Source organism: Talpa europaea (genome assembly GCF_964194135.1).
Source record: "Talpa europaea genome assembly, chromosome: 15".
Lineage (NCBI taxonomy): Eukaryota > Metazoa > Chordata > Mammalia > Eulipotyphla > Talpidae > Talpa > Talpa europaea.
In genome coordinates this window covers 2,131,154-2,158,006 of record NC_140083.1, presented here as the reverse complement: position 1 = coordinate 2,158,006, position 26,853 = coordinate 2,131,154, and the positions used below count along the sequence as shown (strand labels likewise).

Below are 26,853 nucleotides of genomic sequence, written 5' to 3'. Positions count from 1 at the left end.
TTATGAACTCTACAGGTCAAGTATTTCCAATGGAAATTTAGTGTCTGAATTCTAGTCTGCTGAGGTATAAAGTACATGCCAGGTTTTGAAGACTCAGAACACAGAAAAGAATACAAAATTATAAAATATCTTACAACTTTTATTGTTGATTACATGTTGAAATGAGATTGTATTTTGGAAATATTTGATAAAAAATTGTTATTAAAATTAATTTCACCTATTTCTTTTTTTGGAGTTACCAAAAAAATTTAAATTACATATGTGGCTCACATTATCCTTCTATTTGGACAGTACTGGTGAGAGATATTATCTAAATTTACTCAAGTATGGAGATTCAGGGAAATGCGCCCATTCTCAATGGAAAACATTGTGGTAGGTGAACAATGAGATGACCCCAATGTCAGAATTATCAGAAAAAGACTGCACAGGAATATTTCAAGTATGCTCATTGAGTTAAAAGAAACACACTCAAAACTGATGAAACAAACAAACAAACGGGAAATCTAAGCAGATAAATTATTTTAAAAGAACCAAATGGAAATTCTAGAACCTAAAAATGTAACATCTAAAATTAAAAATTCACTGAACAGGCTTAATGTCAGAATGGAGATGCTAAGAAAGAGTCTGTGAACCTGAAGGTAGATCAGCAGAGAGAGGAAAAAAGATTTTGAAGAATGAACAGAGCCTCAGGGGTCTGTGGGATTAACCAAAATGTTTCAGAGAGGAAAGGATGGGACAGAAAATATTTAAAGAAATAATGGCTGTAAATTTCCCAAATTCAGCAAAAGCAAAAGTTAAAGGAAGAGAAAAACCTTAAAACAGTACCATGGTGTGTTCAAAAAGAAACAACAAACTTCTGCAAACACTAAAAATGAAAAAAAATCAGTGGCAGGAGGGAGTCAGACATGAGGTTAAGACCAGACTCAGGGACGCCTGCAGTGCACGTTTTCCCAGCACGTAATTCCCATGCCAAAAATAAGCCAACTGGATTGGGCTGGGATATTCAACAAGTTCTAAAACGTAACAGGCTTCAACATATTATGACACAGCAGTTGGTCAGACTCTGATCACACACTAATGAAGTAGTAAAAAAACAATTCGTGTTTGTACCAGGGGTGGATGCAAACAGCTTTGGGCTGTGAGGCTGGAGGCATGTTCCCACCCAACTTTTACTCTTGTGTCACTTTATTGATCCCTGTGGGTTTATTTTGGGAGTGTTTCATTCCTGCTGATTGTAATGCCTTTGTAAGGCCCTGAAACACCAAATCTTTATTATTTTTACCTCCCAAGTCTAGCACGCTCCCCGGAGGCCCCAGGGCCTGCCCTCTTATTCCCCTCTCTGTGTCACCTCCCGCTGCAAAGCTCTCACCGGCTCCCAGAAGCTTCTAGGACATAAGTCAAGCTCTTACCTCTTGGTACTTTTCAAAATTGGCCCCTAGCCACACCTGACACACACCCATCACTTCAGATGTAAATAACTCTACCCACCTCCCTGAGCAAATCTGTCATGCAACCTAGGTATCCACGCTCTTGCATGGACTAATCTCTCTGCTTATAATCCCCTTTCCTGCTTCTTTCCTATGGCTGGTCCCCACCAGAGTCAAAGCTAAGCTTAAATACCCCCTCCTCCCAAAAGTCTTCTGGGTTTACCACCCCTGGATTTTAGACAGCTCTCCATTCTTTAACTCCCACCCCACCCTGCAATCATCCCTGTCCCAACACCGTTCACACCTCCAGAGATCTCTCACTGGACCCGGAGCCCTTAGCGTGGACCATGTCTGGACTCCAGTGCCTGGTATTGGGTCAAACATGCAGTAGGTGCTCAAAAGCCATCTGATGCAAAAGCAGATGCCAAAATACTAATGTGTAACGGCGCCACGCACAGAATATGACCCAAGTACGTGCTGACGGTCCCAAATCTGCCAGTAATTAAATGAGTGGACTGGGAACCATCTGGGGAGAGCGGGGGGAGAGTTCTGAAGAGGTTATATGAGCCTGTAAGCTACTTCCTCTGGTCCTCAGTCAGTTATTCTGAGTGGTTACAACAGACTGTACCTGAGCCAGTACATCTTGGAACTGTTCTCTTGTGAGAGGCAGCAGGAAGGTTGTGATAATTCTTCTGAGTTCACTCTTGGACACCGTCATGCTCTGATCGGTATCGAGCAGCTGAAAGGCTTTTTTCAACTCATCCCCTTTGTCGGTAATTTTTTGAAATAAAATCCGTTTAACATCTAAGAAGGACAGTATTGGATTTGGAACAGCTGTGTCTATAAAAGAGATACAGCTATTTGTTAAATGTGCTTAAAGCAAAGACACTAAAAACCTTTTCACCGTGTACTAGAATCAAACAAATTTCTAAAACGGCATTTCTCTATGTAGGTTCCCACACGTCTAACCACTAGCTGACTCGCCACGGCGAAGCGCAGTCATTTTCCCAGCTCTGAGACATGGCCGGTATCAAATAACAGTGGTGACATTAAAAAGAAGGAACCAGGCAGAGCCGACCTCCCGGTGCATCATGTGTGCAGCAACCAGAGACGAGTAAAATTCAGAGAAGGAATCATATCACTTCAAATAAATCCAACACAATATTTGCTTTTCACCCCCTTGCCAATTTTTGAGGGGAAAGTATGTCACTCTCAAGTCTTGATCTTTTCACTTTCAAAGACAAGGAAGGTGAGAATCCGCTAGGCTCTGAAGGTGGCGGGAAGCTGTGTAAAGCGGCCTAAACACCTTGCGGGGGCGGGGGGTGCTGCAATGCTTCTGTCCTAGGGTCTCCCCTGCCTTCTAAGGAGAGCGGACACTCTCAGACCTCCCTCCTCTCTGTCTCAGATGAAACAGCTGCAGGAACAAGTAAATATGGAAGCTTCAAACCAACTCAGGGGCTGACCAGTATCACAGGCCTGAAGGCGGGAGTGTTATGTTTTGGTATCTTAGAAACACTAGGGGAAGAGGAGGCTAAGTTTGGCAAATCTCTCACATTGATTTATGAGATTGCAAAGGCTTGGTGGCCATCTTTATTTAGCAGCTCTGTCTTAATATGGTAAATTCTGGATCACGTAAATGTCTTTACCACGGTCTCATTTTTTATCAAAATATTCACCAGCAGGAGCTTGGGAAGAGTGATTAGTTGTTTCCCTTCACGTGGGACCTTCTTGTCAAGCTATTGAGCATCTCCCGCAGAGAGACAGTCATTTTAGTCTTGGGGTGACCTGGGCCAGATGACAGGCTCCCAGTGCCAACCTGAACCCACCCAGCAGGCATGTAGGGATTTCTCCACAGCTGCGACCACCTAGAAGGTGGTCGGAGACCATGCTGGAATCCCCAGGCACACCCCTGCATCCCAAGCTCATCCCGAGGAAGCTCCACCACTCCCTCTCCACTGCCGACTGGCCTTCAAGGCTCGGCCGCAGCTGATTCACAGGGAGGAGCTGCCTGGTCCAGCACCGGCCAGTGAGGGCAACGTCTCCCCTGCCCAGCCCGCAGGAAACCCTCCTTCTGCCCCCAGCAAGAGAGAGGAGCCCCTTCTTGTTGGTTTATGTCTCCATCTTGAAATCTTTTTCAAATACATGTATATTCTCAGTGGCTTTCCAAGAAGCCCCATCCTTGCCATCCATAATTCTAAATTAAAAGTATCTGAAAATATTGATTTGAGATGCTATGAAATGACCTGAAGGACAACATTTCATTTCACGTGCCTCCTGCAACATCTGAGATTTCAACGAAAGCAGTAACCCCGCTCGTAACCCGCTCGTGGGAGTATAAATTGAGAGCGTCTTTCTGGAGGGCAATTTGACAAAATTTTCTACATCCGTTTAGGATATAGAAAGTCACAACAGACTGTCACTCTCGCCCTAATAATGAGAACAAGTAGGGTACGCTAAAAAAGATAGTGTTTTTACAACCCACGAGGGAACTGAGGATGCGAAGACACTAAATTCCAAAAAGGACAAGCCAGCCCACCGAGAGACAAGCCTGCCTTGTGGAGCCAGGGACGAGAAGCAAAGCCAGGCCAGACAGGGCTGAGGGGTGTGCCGCACGGCGAGGGAGCCACATCTGGGGGCCCTGGGCATAAGGCAGGTCCGTGCTGCACTGCGGGGCCTGCACCAGAGAGTAGGGGGCACACCCAAGTGGGGGGTGCATGAGCTGTCCAGGCACCGGGCTCTTGGGTAAATGTTGGGGGGCTGCTCACCAAGCTGAGCACCAGGAGGAAGAGCTGAGGTGAATCCCTGAAGCTTGGGGCCTTCACAGGGCAGCTCAGTGGTCCCTGCAGATGGGAGGGAGGACGGCAGGGCTGAGGGACACCTCTTGAGGTGCAGACAGCTGTGGTCTGAGCCGGAGAACAAGGAGGGCTCCCAAGACTCTCCAAATCTGGCAGTCAGCTGCAAAGGAGTGCGCCCCACCGCCACCCGAAGCCAAGCGGGCAGCAGGGCTGTGAGACAGAGCTTCCCTGTAACATCAGCCTCCCTGACCCCACAACCGCGCCAGACCCAGCTCTGCTCAGACACTGCGGCCAGGCTCGCTGGAAGTCTGAGAGGAGAGGATGTGCAGGCGCCTGTGGTGAACACTGTTGACTTCTATCCTTACCGTGCTGTTGATTTTACACAAACGTGACCAGTAGCAGGTCTTTTTAAAACTGCACGGCAAAATGAAAGAAGAAAAGGTGACCTAAGCAAGAGCAAAACAGTCATCAGAAGACCCAGAGAGAACAGATGTAGAAATGATCAGGTATTTAAACAGAGGCTGGTAAATATGTCAAAGAGATTAAAGGAAAAATTGACTAACACGTTGAACATATGGGGTTTCAGCAGAGAAGAAACTATTTCCTCGAGCACATGAAAAAGCTGGAAACGAAATACATCACGAGCGAAGGACCCATCTGAAGTGCTTCGTGGCGGCCCGCGCAAGGCAGAAGAGGGGATGAAAGTCGCAGACAGACAGCAGAGATGATCCAGACAGACAGACACGAGAAGCAGCAGCACTGAACAAGGAAACAGGGGTTCCCATTCCGTGGCTCACATTTGCCGGACGAATTGTACTTCTTTGACATGAGTTTCTATACAAATGTGTGTGTACTTGTGCGTGTGTGTGCGTGTGTGTATGTGTACATATGGAAGAGAAACCAGCCAAACATTTAATGGTGACCACCTTGTGAGAGGAAAATGGTGCTAGGAAATACTTTATATTTATGATTTATATCTTTAAATATATGTCATATAGCGCCCACACAGATGTATATATATGTTTTTTCATTAAATAAAGAAAAATAATTCAGCATATTTTAAAAAACACCATCCATCAAGTCAAAAGGCCAATGACAAGTGAAAAGACCACTGGCGGCAGTAAGATGAAGGATTAATTAACACTGAGAACACCTACAAGCCACCCTAGTTAAGTGGGGACAAGATGGGAACAGACAGTTTGCACAGAAAAAGACATAAACCTGATAAGCGTGAGGAGCAAAGAGGACCTACTAGTGAAGAAAGGCAAATTAAAGCCACGACAGACTATTGCGGCCCAGACATCAACAAGACATAAGATGTGCTGCACTAATCCTTGCGCGGATGGACAGGACCGGGCTTCCTAGAGGCAGGCGCTCCCCAGGAGTGCGAACACCTTAAAGCCAGCACGTCTGCCTCACCCAGCCTCTCTGCCCGGCCGGAGAGCTGCTCACACAAACCAAGACGCAGCCAACGCGTCGTGGGCACGGACTTACTGAACCAGAACAGACTTTATTATGGGTGATAAATGTTTGTGTTGGAAATTGCAAGTTAAGTCCCAACTCTTATTCTCCCCCTTTTTCCTTATAAACAGATACCCTGTGATTTGGGTAAACATGTGGCTACTAGAAATAAAGCCTGTATCCCTCAGGCTTCCTCACAGATGCATGAGCACGCAACTCAACTTGCTGATTCGAATTGAGTGCGTGCCAGCGTGCCCTCCGACGAGAACACCACTTCCCCCCCACCAAACCTGGTGTCTCCCTCACGTCCCCGATGCACCCCCGCCCTGCATGGTGCCCTCGGGTGCTCCCTGCCAGGACCGCCTCTCCCTGCGGCCTCTTTCTCTCCTCTCTAGCGGGCGGGATGCTCCGGGGCAGGCCCTCCACTCCATCAGCCTCTTTATTCTTGGTTCCTATGACAGCTCCTGTCACACAGCAGAGCTCAGAAAATGTGTGTGAAGGAAGTGAGGGGCAGAGGAAGAGACAAAGGAAAAGACACACACTTTGAGCAAATTATAATGTCAAATTGCATTGCTTTAGAACTGAGCGAGCGGCTCAAGTGGAAAACTTGTGTCCACACAAAAACCTACACACAAATGTTCACAGCAGCTTTACTCCCCATCGCCAAGACAGCGGGGCGACTGAGAAGTCCTCCGGCGGTGAAAAAGACAAACCCACTGCGGTCCAGCCATACAAAAGAACGTTATTCAGAGACAAGAAGCAATGGACGATCACACTGTGAAAGACATGAAGGAGCCTCAAATGAATGCTCCCAACCGGAAGACGCGAGTCTGACAAGGACGCATAATGGACCATTTCAATTATATTAGATTCTGGAAAAGGTGCAAGTATGGAGACAGAACAAAGATCAGTGCGCCCAGGGTTAGGGGGAGGGAGCGCTGAATAGGTGGGGCACAGGGGATTTTCAGGACAGTAAAACTATTCCGCGCGGTGCTGCCAAGCTGGACACGCATCACACGTAAATCGAAACCTCGAGAACACGCAACATGCAGAGCGAGCGCTCATGTGAACCGAAGACCGCAGCTGACACACCAACAGTGGCCCATCGGCTGGAACAAATGCCCTCACCCATGCAAGATGTGGTACCAGGGGAAATGAGGCTAGGAGCAAAGGGGTGTATGGGAACTCTGCATTTTAGCTCAGTTTTCCTGGAACCCGAAAACGACTCAAAACAAGTAAGTCTATCAATTAAGAAAACCCTGAGTGAGGACGGACGCTCGATAACATAGTTGTTCAGCACACGGATTCTAGAATCACACTGCCCTGGTTCAAACGCTGGCCCTGCCACTTAAAAACTATGCAGTTTTTGGGCAAATGGTTCAGTCAACCTGCATCTCAGGCTCCCAACAGGGAAAGTGGGGACAATAACAGAGTCTCCCCATAGCTTTCCCATGTGCGCTGACTGGCATGTGGCGTCTTGTCCCGAGGCTGGCAGACACTAAACATTCCGAGGGATCTTCCCCGTTCCCAGCACTTCCTCAGGAATACTCACTTGAAGAACAAGGTCTGGACATGTTAGAACCACTCCTTGAATGCACCTGACACGGTGAAGAGTGGGGTCTCAAACACGCAGACTTCTGGGTGTGAGGATCCAAAGCACGCCAGTCCGGGGTGAGCGCCGTTTTGCACATTAAATCCCTATGGTGAAAAAGAAAACAGATGAGATTATCTTCAAGCAGAGAAGGAGCAGTCCTGTGAGGAGACAGCCAGAGATTAAAAATGGGGCTATTTGTGACCCTCTTGCCGATGTTTCAGACTTTTCTTAAAGTGAACATGAAATCGTTACTTTTATTAGCAGATCCAATAATCCTCAAAAATGGGAACCAGCAGAAGCTTCTGGACAGGAAAAGCCACCTGCATCTGGGCCACCGCTGCCTCATGTCTTTGGTGGGCACCCGGTGGAAAGTACAGGCTCTTGAGCTCTCTTAAAGAGCCTCCCTGGAGGCGCAATAAGGCAGAGGCAGAGCCGAGGATGGCAGCACCGAGAGTGGTGGAGCGAGGGCCTCTGAAATGCCTCTGCTCTGTAAAAGCAGAGAACACTGGCCAAAACCATCATGATCAACTTTTCAGATCCTTGGAAGTTAACCAAACCCAAGGCTTGCAGCAGTTTGCGGGCATTTATTCAGGAAAGATGGTGGAATCCTGGTGTGGACAAGCCTCGTGGTATTTTAACTTCCCTAGTCCCAGTTTCCCCACCCCCAGATCTGTAGAGCCCAGAAACCAACAGCTGGGTAGTCACAGCAAAAACCCAGCAGCCTGCCCTGCGACAGGTCTGGAAGGGACAGATCAGGGGGCTCCTTTAAAGCCCCATCACCAGAAATTTTTCATTGTTTGACCCATTTGGTGGTTCCCTGAAAGACCCGACACATAAAGCTGTCTTTAATTGAACTGACCAGAGCTTTCCCAGTAAATAAGTATCATCAAAAGACTGTTGAAAAAAATCAGAGGCAACAGTTGTTTAGAATCTTAGCTACCTGGGGTAGGTACATAATAGATGGGGCAAATAATAGGGGGAGCCAAAAAGTTTTAAAGGAAAATCTGAAACTGAGATTCCAAGGGGCTCCGTTAAGCTTCTATGCCACTGGGCAGCTAGAGGACCACTTGCATGCAAAGGGCTATGAGTCTGTCCAGGGCTATGTGCACGCCCTGGAAAGACCCAAGATGGCCCCAAGGGTTTGCCTATGGCTGACCTTCGAGCTCGACACCATCAGAAAGTGAAGGCTAAGGAAGAGTGTCTGTCATCTTGCCTGGCAGATATTGAAGGAACACTCCAGTACCCACAAAGAGCCCTGAGCAAAGATTATAAGACTCTTGTTTCCAGGCTTTTGGTGAGCTGACCCCTAAACTGACAAATCAGAGACTTCATTGGCCACATGTGACAAAAAATATTTTTTTTTCTAGTTAATTCAGAAAAGTCATTAACAAACAACAAAATACGGAAAGGGGGAGAGCATGATTTTTTAAGATTTTGCCACATGGTATTATTTAAAATGTCTGCTTTTGAGCCAAAAACTTATGAGGCATGAAAAGAAATGTCACCCATACTTATCTTCAGAAGCCATGCAAGCCAAATAGGAATGGGGTCAAATATGCAAAGTGTCAAAGGTAAAAACTCACCAACCTAGAATTCTGTATCTCGCAAAATCATCCTTCAAAAGTTAAAGACAAATAGATTTCCCCAAACAAAAACTGAAAAAAAAAGTCATTAGCAAATCTTCTTGCAAAAAGAAAAATTATATAGATCAGAAACTCGTATCTAAATAAAGAGCATTAAAGAAAAGAATAAATGAAGATTAAAATAAACATAAATGCACCTAAAAACAGAGCCTCGATATACACGGAGCAAAGACTGATGAAATAATGACATGAGAAACAAACACACCAACAATAATGTGGACAGACTTCAAGATAGATTTTTAATAATGAATAGGACAACTGGGAAGAAAGTGAACAAGGAGACAGACGAATCGAACAACACTAAAAAGCAACCAGATCTGGGGCCTCCCTGATGGCACAGGGGTTAAAGTCTCAGCACTATCAAGCCATCACCAGCCACTGTGGTTTGATCCCCAGCCAGGGAGCTAGCCACCTGGCGCAGCAGACCTCCCCTGACTCCCCGCTGCTCCCCGCAGCAGTGTACTTCAGAGGATCTGCCTGTTCTGCTCCCCACTCTGTCTCTGGTGAATCCTCTTACCCCACACCTCTGGTCTACACCCCAGTTCTTGTATGCATAAATAAAACTAAAATCTAAAAAAAAAATCCAAAAAACAACTAGACCTAATAGACACCTGCAGAACACTCCACCTGGCAACAGAATACACAGCCGTCCGTGGAACATTCTCCTGGACAGATCACGTGCGAGGACACAAAACAAGTCTCAATGAATTCAAAAAGATTGAAACCATCAAAATATATTCCCCAACCATACTTGGATGAAATTAGAAAACATAAGAGAAAGTGGGCTATTCACAAATGTGTGAAAATTATACAACACACCCCCAAATAACTAAAGAGTCAAAGAAAAAAAAAATCACAAGAAAAATTGGCAAATACTTTTAGATAAATGAAAAAGAAGCACAGCATACCACAACTTACGGGAGGTGGCTAATGTACCACTTAGAAGGAAATTCATCACTGTAAATGCCTATGTTAAAAGGAAAACTCTTGTTACCGCAATTTAAAAAAGAATACAAAAGAAGCAAAATCTCCAAATTAAAAATCCAAACTTCATCCCTAAGAAATGAGAAAAAAAAGCACAACAAGTCCAAAGTGAGCAGAGTGAAGGAAATACTACAGATTAGAGCAGAAATAGATGAAATTTGATTTGGAAAAAAAATAGAAAAAAACAACAAAACAAAAGCTGGTCCTCTGGGAGATCAGCTGACCAGCCGTCAAGTAAGTCCATCGCGCGCGTGACTAAGTTCTAGAAACGCGGCAGAGAGCAGGCGGCACTGAGCAAAGGTCTAAGGCAGGCGACGAGGACAAAAAGGCAACAGGAGGCTGTGTGGGAAACCGGAGCCCCGAGCAGGGGCTGGCACGGGGACGGAGAGGCGGCGAGCGGGCGTCACCCGCAGAGAAGGCGGCAGCGCGCGTTGCCAGCCAGCCTTGGCATTTAAAGGCCCCCTCCGGCCCCCAATAGGCTTATGGGGGCGAGGGAGGAAACAGGGAAGCCAATTCGGTCTCAGGCCAAAGCAGGCAGCAGGCGGGGTCGGCTCGGGTGAAGACGCTGAGGCGTGATCAGATCCAGCCGGATTCTGAAGGAAGAGGCCGGCGTGTTTTCACACAGATCTGACCGGCAGGCAGGAGGCAGGCGGCCGGAGTGGCGCCGGCGGAGATGGCACCGGAGCAACGGGGCTGGGACACCCAACAGGCCCTGGATGGAGGAATCCGGGCGGGGGAGCGCGGGGCCTGAAGTGTAGCTGGGGGCTGTCAGCACATGGAGCGTGCGCGTGTGAAGGCACCATGTGACACCGGCCCACCAGGAAAGGCTGAAAATAAGAAAAGGTGCCAGGGCCCAGCGTGGGGCACGCCGACGTCCAGCTCAGGACAGAGGAGGGAAAAGCGAAGGAGAGGGGGAAGAGCGGCCAGGGGGTGGGGGGTCAGGGGGTGGGGGGGGCCTCGCGCGTGGAAAGAGGGACCCCAGGGCGGGTGGCAGCCCATGGCACGGTGAAGCGGCAGGAAGGGCCAGAGCAGGATCTCTGTGACCCGAGCAGGCGGGCAAAGGAGAGAGTCCTGGCGCCCTCGGTGGCTTCTGTAGGCTTTTATTGGGATTTACCGGGTACACGGCAGGCAGCGGGCCGGGAGGCTGGCAGGCTGCCAGCGCCCAGCGAGTCTTCTCTCTCTCTCTCTCTTTCGCTCTGCTCTTGTGCTCCCCCTGCTCTGCTCTCTTCTGCTGGCGTCCCCGTGACGCCCTCTTTACAAGCCCAGTCTCAGCCCAGGTGCGCCCACCTGCGCGTGCCCACGCCCCACTCCAGGCGCCGCCATCAGGCACGCATTCAGGGCCGCAGGGTCCATCATCCATCCTCATGGCGGGAGGGCGGAAAAGCCTGACAATTATTTACCCTACACGCAGCTACGGCCACAACCAGGCAGATGAGGACCCACACTGCTGCTCAGATCAGGCCACGCGGGAGCCACGGACGACCCAGCAGGAGCCCCACTGGTGCAAGTGGGCGGCTGGGGGGCGGCTGCGTGAGTGAGTTCCAGGCAAAGACTGAGTGACAGTAAATAGCGACAACTGTCTCCAGGAGCCCTGCTATGAAGCAGAAAAGCGGGGTGATAACTGGGGGAGGGATGGGCGTCAAGGGAGCAGTTGAAGACGGAGAATCAGTGGCACGTTTGAACACTGACATGTGATGTGGGGCGAGGCAGAGAACCATGAAGTGGGGGGACTTGTTGATCCCCACAGGGCCCCCCTCAGGCTTGGAGCTGGGATGGACGGCTCGCCCAGTGTCAAAGGAGTCGCAGAACAGTGGGCACGCGGGGAGAGGGCGCGGGCAGCAGGCGCCCTGCACGGCTCTTCGCAGCACGAGGGGGTGGGAGGGTGGTCTCCAGACTAAGGAGGGGGGCGAAGAACAGAAAGGCTGTCCAGAGGGGTCAAGTGGGGGAGAGCGAGCGGGAGGACGGCACCCTGGGCGTGTGACGAGCCCAGCTGAGGCCCATGCACAGGGCAGAAGGCCAGGCCCTGGCGGCGTGTTTGTGTCCAGCCACGTTCACCAGTGCGGGTGGGCGGAGGGTTACCTGATATTCAGGTCAGGGTTTTTAAAAGCCAGTGGGATACAGCAGGGCCTGCAGGGAAGGAGGAGGTGGGCGCACGCCGCTCAGAAAGGCACACCAAGGGCGATGGGACCTTGTGGTGTGGCCGAAACAACTGGACAAGACAAGAAACGGACAAGCTCAAGCGGGTGAAGAATTTGAAGAAAGTGGGGCGATTATTCTAATGCAATTAGCTCTTACTGAGGGGATTACTTTGAGCCAGGATTTCCGGGAACCCACCGGGCCGGCCTCCCCGGGCCTCACCTCTCACCACTAGCCCTTTTGCAGGCAGGCAATTTGCCCCCCAGGACTGCACAAGTGCTAAGCCCAGAGCAGAGCCCAGGGGAGTATAAGGTTCACAGTGGCAGGGGGACCACCGCTTTCCTGCTGCTTTTTACAAACTCATTAACACGCTCCCCGAGGCCATGGCAATGGCAAGTCTCTGCCAGTGGAGAGTCCCCTGTGTGTGTGTGTGTAGGGGGGGTGCCTTTCTTGCTGTGGGCATTGCTGAGGCAAAGAACAGCCTTCTTTATTTTGTCCATAAATTCCCTCCCTAATAACAACGAGGCATCCCGGGGCCTTGGCCTCCTGCCTCGCTGCACCACCTGAGGAGTGAGATAATCGCCGGAGACGCGCTGCCTGGTGTGCATTTTATGCCCGCACACAAAGCCGTCCAGCTCGAGGAGCACTTAGCTGAAGACAGCATTTAAAAAATAATAATCATACGAAAAGTAATTCCTTCTAATGCTGCTGAGGACGCTGCGGGGAACAGCCCCCTCCCGGGGGAGGCCAGTCTGGGTGGCCTATTGGGTCTTCTCCACCTCTGATGTCTACCACCTGCAGGATCGTAAGAGCCAGTGGGGAGCCCAGTGAGATGTGGCGGGAGAGGCCCGAGAGCCCCCCCTGAAGGGTCTGGCCACGGAGGCTGCGCGCGTCCCGCCCCGCCTCCAGCACACCCGGCGGCCACACACGGGCTGGGGTCGAGAGGCAGGCGGAGGACAGGCCCCTCGGGCAGGCTCTCCGCCTGACTCAGGAGTTACAGAAAATGCCAGCTTGTTTTAAAAGGCCAGGCACGAGGAATCCCCACGGCAGCCGCGGCCCCGCTGGCTGGCGGGGCGCGTGGGGACTGTGACCCCGTCTTTCCAGAGCGGATGAGTGTGTGACGGAGATCACTCCAGCGCGGGGCTTGGTGGACGAGCGATCTGTTGCTTCATCTCAAGGTAGAGTGGGGGCCTCTGATCTATTTGCGGATACCTCAAGCAGAAATGCCATGATTTTTATTGCTATTCAGACTATAACTTTTTAAATGCATTTATTTCCCATTTTTAAAACGTTTGATTTTGAAACCATGTCGAGGCAGAGCCCAAGCTGTCAACACGGTTTTCCACATGTGGGCCTGGAGCCAGCAACATCTGCACCACCTGGGACCCCTTCAGAACTCCAGGTCCTCAGCCCCACCCAGACCCTCGGGTCCAAAGCCAGGTAGGGCCCGCACGGGCTGCCCCCTCCGCCCTCAGGAGCCGCAAGCTGATCTGTATCGGGTGGTGAGTTTCCCAAGGAGGCTCATGTGCCCTGACCCCTGGATGGTGCCCATAAGAAGCAGAAAGATGAGCAAATGTCACGGTGAAGTGGTTCTCCTGGACTCGGGCAGCAACAGCTGAGCCCTGCTTTGCTGGCCTTGTGAGCTAGAGACCACAGGCCTTTCTAAAGGTGGAGAAATTAAAAACTGGAGAGCAAAGAGATAGATTCATGGGGTCAAGAGCTTGATTTGACTCCCACACCCTAGTTATCTCACCTGCACATCGCTAAGAACACGATGGTTCGCACAGGGTAAGAGAAACCTGTTATTCCTCAGTGGATACCTGCCCTCATCAAATAGCCTGCAATTCCACAACCTGCCCAAAGATCACATAGAAAATTAAAAGCAAGTTGTCTACAGAGATATCTCATGAAATACTAGGATTCTGAGGCTGCTGCCACCCTCTGCAGCCCAGACCCACCTCCCCCATCCCAGCCTCCCACCCCCTTAGTACCTCAGACTTGACTGGCAACCTCGTCCACTCTCCCCACGTGCAGATGATAAGGATGAGCTGATTTACAAATATTTTCCAAATGACAGGGTATCATAAAAACCAATTTAGCCAGTCATCTGAATTCACCTTAGCAGAAGCCCCGTGGCCAAGGGAGCACGGCTCTCCAAGCCTGAGGCATGGCTGGCGTCCCTGACAGCGCCTCCTCAGGGCCCACGCCAGTCTCACGCACCCCCCCCCCCAGACCTCACTCAACAAACCCCTTCTCCTGCAGCATCAGTTCAGCCTAGTGCTCGAGATACACCCGCACCCACGCAGACTCAGAAACCAGGCTGGACACGACCCAAAACTCTCCAGTTCACATCCTCCGACAGAGGCGCGCACCACGCCCATCAGCGCCGCAACGCACAGAAGAATCCACGGGACATGAAAGCTCTCAGGCCCGCGCTGACAGGCAGAGTCCTGCGGGCGCACACTATGAACACATGGAGATAAAAGTGAGAACACAGGCCGTCACGGGGGCGGGTGCGCCCATCTGCCTGTCCACCGCGGCAGCGCCAACGCAGACCCGACAGGCTGGCAGGCTTGTGTCCTGCGCCTTCTCCCCGGGGACAGGATGTCTCACGTCAAAGTCAGAATCGAGCCCCAGCTAGACTCCACCACACACTGATGTGATGACAGACCAAGCCACCGGGGGCCAGGACACACACAGGTCTGGGGTACCACCCCGCGCCCACCGTCCAGGTGGGTCCCTCTCGCCAGGGGCTGGGTTTGCAGCCTGGGAGAAGGCCAGGGCTGAACCCACTCAGCCCTGCCCCAGGGCAGGCGCAGACCGGGGCATCCACTGGTCCTATTCACAGTGCAGCCAGGCCCCCAGGGTACTGGGAGGCTGGCGAAGCCCAGTGGCTCCCTTTGGGGCTGCAAGGAGGAAAATGTGGGTACTGCTGCCACCTACAGTGGGAACAGGACGCCGGCAACAGAGTAGCGAGTGCCGTCTAACACCGTGTTCCCACCAGCACGGATTGGGGCTGCTCAGTTGACCTGTGGGGGCCGAGGCTGCCTTCTGCGACACCTCAGAAGGCCCCGGAGCCCTGAGGCCACAGAAACCAGTGCACAGGACACAGGGCTGCTCAGTTGACCTGTGGGGGCCGAGGCTGCCTTCTGCTACACCTCAGAAGGCCCTGGAGCCCTGAGGCCACAGAAACCAGCGCACAGGACACGCCTGAAGCATGACCAACAGCCACCAACCAGACACGAGTGACAGGGGAGACCTGAGCACAGCCTGGCCAGCTGGCTGCCTCTGCCACGCCCAGGCTTGGGGACGCAGGCTGGGGACGCAGGCGGACGGGCACGGGCAGCTCACCTGGTCTTGGTGCTGCTCACTCTGCCACCGCAATGATTTGCCTTTGTGCTATTTAGTTTCATTTCCTTCAAGAAAAACTTTCTGAATTTGTGAATTCTGAAAAGGAAGAGCACAGTGGGGTTAGCCGGGTGGCAGGCAGATTTCTGGCTTACTGAGCTGGCCAGGCCACAGGAAGGGAGGCGCTCGGCCTGCGGGCCCATCGGGTGGCTTTGCCAGAACTGCAGGACGGCCAGGAGACTGGGTCTGCCTTTCCAGAAGGAATCAGATGTGGACACACATCAGCTCCGCCCTTCCCAGAATCAGACCTCACTCACACGCACCCCACATATGCCACAACCACACACAAATCACAATCACACGTACACACACCACATACACACACATCTCACACACACAACCATACACGTACCATAAATAGACCACACACACACTGTACACGTGTCCCACACACATCACAAACCAATCACACCCTACACACATATCACACACACACACACACAACACATACACCATACACAATCCACAATCACACCCAACCACAAACCACCACACACACATCCTTTCCCACTTGGCGCACTTCTCTCAAGATCCAGGCCCTGCCTCTCACCCCTCTCTTCCCTGAGCAAAATGAACTGAACTGGATCTTAAGTTTTGTTTTGCTAATCGAATAACAGAAAGGATGAGAAGGTCAAAGGCACCTTTGGCATCCCAAGACCTTCTGTGGGGCTGGAGGATAAAGTGTGACTCCCTCCCAGTTCGAGTCTGTGCTACCGAGGCTGCTGCAGCACCAGGGCCCGGTGAGCGCGCCATCGCTCCTCCTTCTGGGTGAACCTCGGCTGTCAGCATCGCACACTGCGAGGGCGAGGAGGTTGGGCTAATTTTACTATTGGATTTGAAAGCTAAACAGTGTTTGGAGTCTGAAGCAAGGTCCCGTGGCACGTTCTGAGGGTCAGCCTTGCCTTTATATCACCCTCCGCTCAGGTTTTCTAAATAAAGAGAATTCTAAGACATCAGCAGATGATGACTTTGGAACTTGGAACCTTAGAAATCAGCAAGGATTACAAAACCTGTACTCCCCAGCCAAGCACCGAGCCAGACCATGAAACATGCTTCTCAGCCACGGGCCAGACACAGTTAGGAGGCTATTTCACGGACGTATTTGTTTATCTGCCAGAGAAGTACGGATGTCCAGTTTTAACAGATGCTATTTATATCAGAATCATAACAAAAGTGCCATCCATCTGCCTTGGCATCCAGAAAACATAACACAAGAGCAAGAAATGTGCACAGTCGAATAGAAATGGCATCAGAAAGCAAAAACGGTTGGAACCGATCTCTAGGCAGGAAATATCGCTTGACTAAAGTGGAAAAACTTGCAAGCAGCACGAAAGATTTTGGCACTTAAATTCAAATACTTGAGAAAAATCTCCATCTATTCTGAGATCAAATGGATGCTTTATTCTATTTGGGGACACACGTGATAAAGCGCCCTTCGTGACCCGGTATACACTCAGGCAACGGCCTTGGAGTCAAGAAGACATGGGGTCAGACTGCTCCACCATCCAGGGTGCCAACTGGCGAGTGAGACCATCTTGTCCTGCCCCACTTCCTCATTTGCAAAGGGAAACAGCCTCTCTCTACTCCTGCCCGGTCCAATGGGAAGGGCCACCAGGTGTTTGCTGGTCTTCACAGTTGCTGAGATTAAATGCAAAAGTGTGTGTTTGGTGATTTTGTAACAGACAGGAAGCATTGCTTTCACCAGCTCCTCCAGGGACAAGTGGCCCCCAAGTGGGTAAGGAAGGCCCTGATGGTTGTGGAAGGGGGACCAGGAATGTGTCCAAGCGCCCCACCACATCAGGCTGTGACCACTCTTTGGTGGCTGTTGTTATTTTCCGGTCCTAGGAATCTACAAAAAGATGAATCAGGGCCTCCCCTGGTGGCGCAGCAGTTGAGCGCTGGGCTATGAAGCTGCCCGCAGTCTGCAGCGCAGCCACCTGGCAGGGATCCCACATGTCAAGCAGACCTCTCCTGCCATGCCCACTGCTCCCCTCAGCAGTGTATTTCCTCAGTCTGCCTGTTCTGCTCCTCACTCTGGCTCTGGTGAATCCTCTCACCCTCCCACGCTTCTGACTGTACCCAGTGCTTGTATAAATAAATAATCTTTTTTTTTTTAAAAAAAGAAAAAGATGAATCAGAGGGCAGGGGGCAGAGGCAGGTAGGTGCTCACAGTACAAGGCATGAGGCAGGCTCAGGTTTTATGGGACAACAGAGAAGGCCAAAGCAGGAGGAAGTGACAGGGCCTACACACCCGCGGCAGGAGGGCTACAGATCTCCACTGTGGTGTCCCCGAAGCCACACAGGCTGGCATGTGGCAGGCCCTCAATAAACAACTATTAAAGGAAATAAGCAAACAAATGACAGGAACCAACCCAGGGGCGGGACAACACCATTCATAAACACCCGTGGGGCTCGGAAGGTGTCACTGAAAACTACCGGTCACAAATCTTTCAATAATTCCATACAAATGCAATGGTCCACATTCTCTCCCTACACAGGCGGTCACTAGCCTACATCTTTGCCACTGAGTGGTCATCAAGAACCCTCCCCACCCCCACGCTGTGATGAAGCCCCAGAGAAATGGCTTTTAGGCCCTGGTATTAGAAAAGCTTGCTTTTTCCCCCAGGACTTAAAGTGCTTCTTTGCTTGGACAAAGTCAACTGGATTTCCAAGGCTATTCTTTCTCCTGGAGTGGCCAAGAAGTGGACAGTGAAATTTGCAAGCTGACTTGATCAACATTTGTGGACAATCTGAACTCTCTCTCGGCACCCTCCGTGGCTCTCCTACCTGCACTCCTCCTGGTCTCCCCGTCCACAGTTCTGTGGCATGTTGGGTACCATGTCATTTTCTTCAACGTCATTTAGTTACGACGTTGAAGAGGGAAAAAAAAGTGGCCTACCTCAAACAAAATGATGTTATTCGGGGACCTGCTTTCATTATGCATCCCTCACTTCACGCTGTAGTTTCCCAGAAACTATGGACATTACGTGAGGATCTACTGTGCTCCCCAGGTCACCTCAGAGCTGAGTGAGCCGAGTGGTGTCCACATGGGGAGCTCAGGCTCTGCTGCCTGCAGCCCTGCAGTGGACCCCACGCTACCACTTCACCGGCTGGTGAATCCCGGCTGCCCCCTCCATCAAGCAGGAGTAGTAACTGCGCTTTTTTGTAAGGAGACAGTGAGGACTAAACAAAAACATGTGAGTCCCAAAACTGTGCCTAGAACACGAGTCAGTCAGCATCAGCCAGGAGCAGGAGGAGCGACAGCAGGACACGCAGTAAAACTGCACACAAGTAGATGGAGAGGAAAATGACAATGGCCTGAAACAAAGGGAGCAAAACAAAATAGGGGTGAAAGACGGAAGCCAGGAAAAAGGAAGGGGAAAACACGAGCTCCTTTGTGCTGGCCGGGTTTCTCCTCCCTGCGGTGTCTCTAGTCAGCTTTACCAAAAACATCCCTTTATGGGCCCCTGCCAAACGGGTGACAGCCTAGCGGGCCTTGTGCTGGGAGTGAATTTATGTTTAAATATTATCCAACCTATCTATATAATCGCCTAAACCTCCATTTGGGGTATTTTTAGGTGACATACTTGATAAAAACGCCGGCTCACCCGCGGCACGGAAAGCAAGCAAGCAATTGTTCGCTCGTCTCGCTCACAGCAGCTCCTCTCCTCTCACGCATCAATCCTGGCAGGGGAAGGAGCCATCCAAGAAAACCTTCAAGGGCTCTCTGCACTATTCACTTTGAACAGCACTCTCAATACACACCTGCCCAAAGTGTAATTAAAGCAACTGCCTTGTTAAAAGCCAGCGGCCTCCCGGCCGAGCCCCGCTGTGGGCAGACACCAGGCTGGACATCCTCCTGCCGCTGGCTCTGTCTCCACGGACCAGTTGGCTGCAGGAGCCACAGCACAGGCGCTGTGGAGGTCACTGTGCATGAGGAAGAGGTGGACAGCTGCAAACAGAAGGCAGATAAGAGAGCAAATGTAAGGTCTCAGGCAAGCATTTTGACAATTATCTACAAGCACCTACAACAGGTCAAGCATAAAGGGAAAACAGAAGGAAACGAACACACAGGTAACCAAACAAGGCCCTTGCCTCCATATGCCCTGCAGTCAGGCAGAGGGGGCGGCAATATATTCACAGATAATCAAGAGGACGATGATACACTTTCGAATCTCAGAACTTAGCCAGGCTCAAAGCCAGATGAAGGAACTATAGTATGTTCAAGTCCAATTTTGTTTTGTTTTTCCACAGCATTTCTGCAAGTCCGCTCTTTGGGGGCCACTGGAGGGTGTACCACTAGTAAAACATTATTAGTCTCCTCAGAAGTGAAGCGAGAGTTCTCTCTGCAGGGTCAAGGCACCCTATGGGGTGATTTGAGCTGCGGTGTAAGTCAGCTCTGTGCAAAAGGACATTTCTCAAAGTGCTTCCCAACACCGTTTCTGTGGGCGGCAGGCCTGGCGAAACAAAGGCTGAGGAAGACGAATGTTCTAGAAAGACTCGAGATCTTGACATGAGACATCAGTGCTGAGTGTCTGCTCTGGCTCTGCATTTTCCTCACTGCGTGGTTTCGGTCAGTCGCCATCACCCCATAGGCTTCACTTCAGGTCTTCATCTACTAAGTAATATTCAAAAGATTGCTGTGGGGGCCACTGAAAACGGTGTTTTGTAAACTGGAGGGACGGGAGGCGTTGCCACACACGGCCCCTGTGACCTCAGGATCCGGGGGTTCCTGAGGGGACCTGCTACCTGTTTCTAGCCTGTCTTCCCAAATGCCACGGCAGCTCTCGGGCCCAGGGCAGTAGCCCCGGAGCCGGCACGGCCAGGCGGCCACACGCACGTGTCAGAAATGTAGACGAGCCGCCCGCCCTGTGCGGGGTGACGAGGGGCCACCCGGTGTCGCGGGGTCGGGGAGGCGCCCGTCGCGGGGCTGTGGGGCCCTCGGGGCTGCCCGCCCGCCTGGGCCCTCCTCCTCCGCCCCTGGGCTCGCGCGCGCCCGAAGCGAGCCGATGCGCGGCCCAGACGGTGCCGCCTTACCCGCGGGGCCACAGCTGCGCGCGGACCCAGGCCGCTTAGCCCCAGGAGTCCGCCCACGCCGCGTCTCGAGGACGCTGTTGCCGAGCGACGAGGAAGCGCGCTGATTGGGCAAACCGTCTCGGCACCCAGCAAGAAGCCGAGCTTTGATTGGCCAACTGCGGGACATGGCGGGCTTGACGAGCGGAAGGGCGTGGCCAGGCCTGCCCGGAGCTCCGCCCCCGCGGAGGCCGCTTCCGCCGGAGGGGCTGTCGGGGCGCGGGGCTGCCTCAGAACCGGCCCGGGCGTCCTGCCGCGGCGTCTGTGACGTGGGGTCCCGCCGGAGCTCCGCGAGGCCTAGGCTGGGGCAGCTGCTCGGACCCTGGGCGGCGACCCGGGGGGTCCGGGTGGGGGATTGGAGGCCGGCAGCCAAAGCCCTGGCTGAAGCTCCTGGCTCCGCGGGAGACCCCGTGAGGGCGCCGCCCGCTCGCTGCAGCCGCACCTGAGGCAGGACCCCCTGAGGCAGGGCCCCTGAGGCAGGGCCCCCGAGGCAGGACCCCCGAGGCAGGACCCCCGAGGCAGGGGCCCCGAGGCAGGGGCCCCCTGAGGCAGGGCCCCCTGAGGCAGGGCCCCCTGAGGCAGGACCCCCTGAGGCAGGGCCCCGAGGCAGGGCCCCCTGAGGCAGGGCCCCCTGAGGCAGGACCCCCTGAGGCAGGACCCCCTGAGGCAGGACCCCCGAGGCAGGGCCCCCTGAGGCAGGGCCCCCTGAGGCAGGACCCCCTGAGGCAAGACCCCCGAGGCAGGGCCCCGAGGCAGGGCCCCCTGAAGCAGGGCCCCCTGAGGCAGGACCCCCTGAGGCAGGACCCCCGAGGCAGGGCCCCGAGGCAGGACCCCCGAGGCAGGACCCCCTGAGGCAGGGCCCCGAGGCAGGACCCCCTGAGGCAGGACCCCTGAATTATTTAAGTCCGGCACCAATGACAGCATCAGTGACGCAGTCACATCGCCCGGTCCCCAAGTCCATTTCAGTGTCCCGGGGCCTGACATGGAGGGAAAGCCCGCCTGCCCAAGGGCCGGGGCCAACACGGTGCCCGTCAGCGGGCGGAGGGACGGCTCAGGGGACCCCGCCCCAAGGTCCTGCTTCACGTGAGGAGCCCCACTGAGGAGCCCCTGCTCACCCCCACGGGGGGCCTAGAGGGGCGCTGGCGGGGATCGTGGGGGCACCTGTCTGCTTTTCCCTAGGGGCCTTGGCTGGTTTAGTAACTGGCCTGAGACAGACTGACCGGAGGACTGACTGGAGGACGCTGTGCAGATAAGGAACTTGGAGAGATGCCAGAGCACTTTGCGTTTCTATCCTTTTCAGACGAAACATTGAAAAGAAAGCACCGGGCATGTTACCTGGAGAGAGACTCAGGTCTGGGGCGCCGCCAACAGACCGGCTGGGAGCTGTTCCAACAGACACAATTTTGAATTTAAGTAGGGACAGCGAGTCATTGACATTGAAAATACAGTCATTCTGGGGTGGGGGAACCTTCTGGTTCTGATGTTTTGTCCAAAGGCCGTGCGCGCCTGCCTCCGCAGGGTCTGCGCCGGGGCTTGGTCTCTGCCGGGCGCGGGAACAGCTGTGGAGCTGTGAAGGGGGCACTCACTGTTGGAGCGGACTCCTGGGTCTTTAGTGGGTGTTGAAATGACTGACTTCACCTGCAGGCAGCAGATTTGCATAGTCGCTTCATCTACTTCACAACTCTGCAGATGGCTTCGCTCGCGCGCCCGCTGCACTAGGCAGGAGGCCTCCCCGGCTCCGGCGATGTGTGCGCAGGCCCAGAGCCTGGTAACAAGCAGCAGTCTGTTTCTCTACAAGCCTTCTCAGCTCTAGATTCACGTTCTTGCCTGATAAGGATGCCTTTTACCCTTATGTTACAGGGAGGGTAACTTTTCAAATGGGGGATTATTTTCCTGTTCCCAAGGAAATGATGGCGAAACCAGAATCCACACAGATGGACGCCCATCGTGTCTCACACATCTCTGCACCCACTCTCTCTACTGTCACTCATTCCAGATGGGGGTCAGTCTTCACCCAGGCCAGGCCCTCCTTGTGTGCCCCACAGCCTGTCCTGGTTTGTCCTCCCGAAGAGAGCATTGCTCTGCTCAGCAGTTCTCAAAGTGTGGTCCGGGAACCCCAATGGTCCGGGGCCCTTTCAGAGAGTGGTCAGAACTATTTTCATCATAACATTGTCAATTCTCACCTTTTTGCTCTGATTTTCTCATGCGTGTACAGGAGGCGTTTCCAGAAGCTGGATGGTGTGTGATCCTGCAACAGATTGAATGCAGAGGAAGTGGCAGAATCCAGCTGTCTTCTGCGAAGCCAGATGTAGGGCAAATGGTTCTCAGACTTTCCTGCCCTCCCACCATCAGGATTGCCCTGCCTGATGGGGCACCTGCACTTGGTACAATGTTGTAAGCTGTGTTGTTTACGTCTGTGGGCCACGGCAGCGGTATTGAGAAATTCTCCAAGAGAAGCAGAGGCAGGTGAGAGAGAAGGGGAGAAAGAAGCCCAGAGTGAAGACTTGCAGGGGGCTTGGAGGCCTACCGGCCGCCTGTCCCCCCACCTGCCCACCCCCTTCACCCCTTCCTGCTGTGCACCTGCACTACATGTAAAAGCCTGAGAGCCACCGAGGGCTCCAGGACTCTCATTTACCCTGGTTGAATCGTAAAGAACATTAAAGAGGTTTTCAAAAATGTTTTCTCTTTTCACTATTTTTTGGGGGGTTGGCGAAGTAAAATAACCTTTCGTTGAACATGTTAATATAAATGGATGCATTGTTCTCTAGATGAATTAGTAAACACATTTAATGTTTTTCATGAGTTTCACTTCCTAACATGGTAAATATTGATAGGTGGAACCCATAGAAACGAGCTCTTTGGGATCCTCCTTACTTTGTTCACATGTAAATGGATCCTGAGGCCAAAAAGTACCGAAGGGGCTTGGCTGCGCACAGGGGGTGTGTCCCTGGGCCCACACGGGGTTGGGAAACTCAAGTCCTGTTTATTGCTTTGAACACTAGAGTGGCTTTCCCACGTATTTAAGTGGTGACTTAGATTAGTCTGCCTTGAGGCTTTGCCGTGTCATTCTTTTCAATTTAAAAGCCTCTTCACTCCAAAGTGTTTCCCTTGCAGGGGACATTTTTCATTTTCGTGTCAAAAGTTAACTTAGGGTGTTTAAAAAAAAAAAAAACTAACTCCATTCACCAATCAAGAAAAATCTGAGGCTCGGGAAAGCTCCGTGGCAATAATCCCCCCGCAGTCCGGGTTCTGCTTATACTTATATTTTCACCACAAATCTGTACACCTAGGAGCTCGGACCACAGGGTCAAGCCTGTAATTATTTCGCAGTAATCAATAATGATGTTATAAATGGAAGTTATGCCCTCATGTGGAGAAATAAACAGCAGGAACTGATTAACCCCCGAGAAGTTAAGTGCTGCTTTCCGCCTTGTCTCTTAATAAAGGAAGGAAGAACAGACACGTGACGTGGATACAAAATGCATCTAAGTGGAAGTGAGAACATCCCTGGGAAAGCTGCTGGCGACATGCCTGCCCGCTGTCCTCTTCATGGCCTCCTGAAGCGGGACCCGACTCCTGAGCTGTCCTTGGGCGAGAAAAATGAAACAAAAATAAATGGGGTAGAATTAACTCTTGCAAAAACTATTGTGGTTATTTTTCCTTCACTAAAATAGATGCTTTCTCAGACACTCACCTTGTCAGGGAAGCATCTGCTTGCTTTAGTGCAATCAGCCAGAAACAAAATGGCGCATTTTGAACACTGGCTCTCCATAGAATTGATCAGCATTCACGAGCAGGCCCAGTTGGCCATTTTCCGGGTGGGGGGGCATGGAGAGAGTGGTCCTTCGTGGGGTTTCCTTCCCCTCTGGACAGCTCCCAACTGGGAGTCCATTGCGTGGAACGCTGGTATTTCGAATTTTCACGAATCCTGCCCTCCAAACACTTAGTTCGGAGACCGCCCCCCTCTGGAATAGAGAAGCAGTTTGAAAACAACAATTTCATGTCTCACACGCCTGGGCCCCAGCAAGCCCCACAGTCACAAGCAACTAACTCGGAGCAGGAGCTTACAACAGCTTGCAATTAGTGCTATTTAGCATTTAATTTGCGTTTAGTTAGGTAACGAGTGTTTATTGATTACCTGATAGGGAAGGAGCTGGCTAAGCACTGCCTGGGGACAGCTTGCCGGAGGAACCCAGCCTCTACTTACCTGCTCACTACTGCTGCGATGTGCGCTTGGGAAAGGCAGCTTGACAGCAGTGACAAAATGCTTCTGTGGCAAAGGTAAACCAGTCCATACGCTGCCACGGGGGTGATCACTCCTTCGGAACTCAGGGTTCTAACTCCCAGAGCGCTTCTGTCCTGGGGAGCACCAGTCACGCTTCCTGTGGGCTAAGGCTGCTCATCTCCACCGCTGCAGAGCCAACCCCTGACAGTCAGCAGCCCTAGTGTCCTTGGTAGAAAGGGAAGCCTGGTGTAATGGCGGGAATGACACAGGGCAGGTTTCCCTATGACCCGAGCAGACAGGGTGAAGGAGGAGTCCTGGAGCCCTCCGTGGCTTTTCACGCTCTTACTGGGATTTACCAGGTACACGGGAGGCAGGGGTGCTGGGGTGCCGGGAGGCTGGCAGGCCTCCCAGCCCCCAGCAAGTCTTCACTCTACCTGAGCTCTGCGGCCTGCTCTGCTGGCCTTGTTCTCTGCTGCTCTCGTGGTTCTTCTGGCGTCCCCGTGACGCCGCCCTTATAAGCGCAGCCTTAGCCCAGGTGAATCCACTTACGCACGCCCACACCCCATTCCAGGTGCCCGCCCTCAGGAATCATTCAGGACCGCAGGGATCCATCATCAACCCTAATGGCGGGAGAGCAGAAAAGCCTGATATTTCTTACCTTACCTTACACCTGGACACCCCCAAACAGCAGCACCAGTGAGCAGAGATCATTACGTGGCTCCTGGAAGAGGTGGTTTGGGGCAGCTCCAGGCCGGGGGTGGGCATGAAATCACCAAGTCAGGAGGAGCGGGGAAGGCTCTCTGGGAGCAGAATGGCCCAGCAACATTGGCGGAGAGGAGAGAGGGGGTGCAGACTGAGGAGTGGGCAGTGGGGTAGGGCCAGAGAGGACTGTGTGGCAAGGCAGGCCCCACGTGCTGCAGAGTCTGAGGCTGTGGAGATGGCCCGGTGAGGCTGCATCCAGTGGACATGACCATGCCAGTCATCAACACCCCGTGGCTGTCTGAGGAGCTGACACCAAGGACAGGGACTGGGGCCTGGCCCTAACCTCAACAGCAGATGCTTGCTGGCCCTGGGGGGTGCTGAAAGGTGCAGTGGGGCCCCCACCCCGCTCCCACCCCCACCCCCTGGCAGCGGCGAAAGTCAGGGAGAGAGAGACACTGGCGGGTCCTTAGACTGTGAATTCAGAGCCTACAGCGGAGTGATCCAGGCTCAGGCTGGGAATGGGGTTCAGGCAGGGGGACAGGCCGAGGGGCACGGGAGTGGAGCAGAGGGAGACCACTCAGTCAGGCTGGCCATGTGACTGACGTGCCTCCTGGTCTTAAATGCTCCTTCTACGATGAAGAGTGGACAGTGATATCACATGGGTAGGGCTGTGTGGAGTCGAGGGAACAGTCACCCAAGGATTCCCCCTACCCATTACCAGGAGCAGCTGGTAGCAGCTGCCATTCTGCTCCCAGAAAGGCAGTCACACTGCCCCACACTTGGACCTCCCGGCCTCTCCTGGGTGCTGCAGAACCCAGAGGGCCCCCCAGCTGACCTCTGCTGTGGACTGGGACCCACTGGTGAGTGCATCGTGGCCACTAGGGGGCGCTGTGTCCACTTGCCGCGTGCAGACAGGATAGACGCCACTTCACTCTTGTGCCACCAGTGACGCGGGCACCGCGTCCACTGTGACCACCTGCCCAGGTGGGAGGGCCCTTCCTGGCTCCCTCTCAGATGAAGATCCTGGTGTATGAAGGGAAAAATGAGGGGCCAGGTCCCCAAGGAACAGAGGCAGAGAGGGAGGGCTGTCTGCCCCCCGCGGAGCTGTAGCTGACCACTAGTGTTTGGGAGGAAACCCTAGGTGGTCCCCAAAATACTTTGTGGAATCTGAGCAGCCAAGGTCAGGCTAATGCACCGGCCCCAGAGGACAGAGGCGGGGACTGGGGTGCTGTTTGCGCTTGGGGCTCTCCCACTGCGGCCCGCACACTCAGGGCCCTACTCAAACCCCAGCCTCGTCCTGATGCAGTCCCCCCACCCAAAAACCCTCTCAGCCGCCCCAGCCCCAAGCTGGCTTACTGTGGCCTGAGAGCCCCTCCCCGCCATGAGTCCCTCCTTTTAGTTACAT

At 52.8% G+C, this 26,853-nt stretch overlaps 1 protein-coding gene across 1 annotated transcript in view; it reads right to left on the bottom strand.

The window, feature by feature from the left end:
• The window catches only part of EFCAB6 (EF-hand calcium binding domain 6), a gene marked incomplete at both ends in the record, with an annotated part of 146,412 nt that extends 124,232 nt beyond the window's left edge, over nucleotides 1-22,180 (bottom strand). Inside the window, 5 exons of the mRNA XM_084254883.1 lie at nucleotides 2,056-2,267; nucleotides 7,236-7,381; nucleotides 19,334-19,400; nucleotides 20,486-21,211; nucleotides 22,108-22,180. Coding sequence (XP_084111009.1) covers nucleotides 2,056-2,267; nucleotides 7,236-7,381; nucleotides 19,334-19,400; nucleotides 20,486-21,211; nucleotides 22,108-22,180 — 1,224 coding nt within the window. The remainder of the gene's footprint in view (nucleotides 1-2,055; nucleotides 2,268-7,235; nucleotides 7,382-19,333; nucleotides 19,401-20,485; nucleotides 21,212-22,107) is intronic.
• Between the last annotated feature and the right edge of the window lie 4,673 nt (nucleotides 22,181-26,853).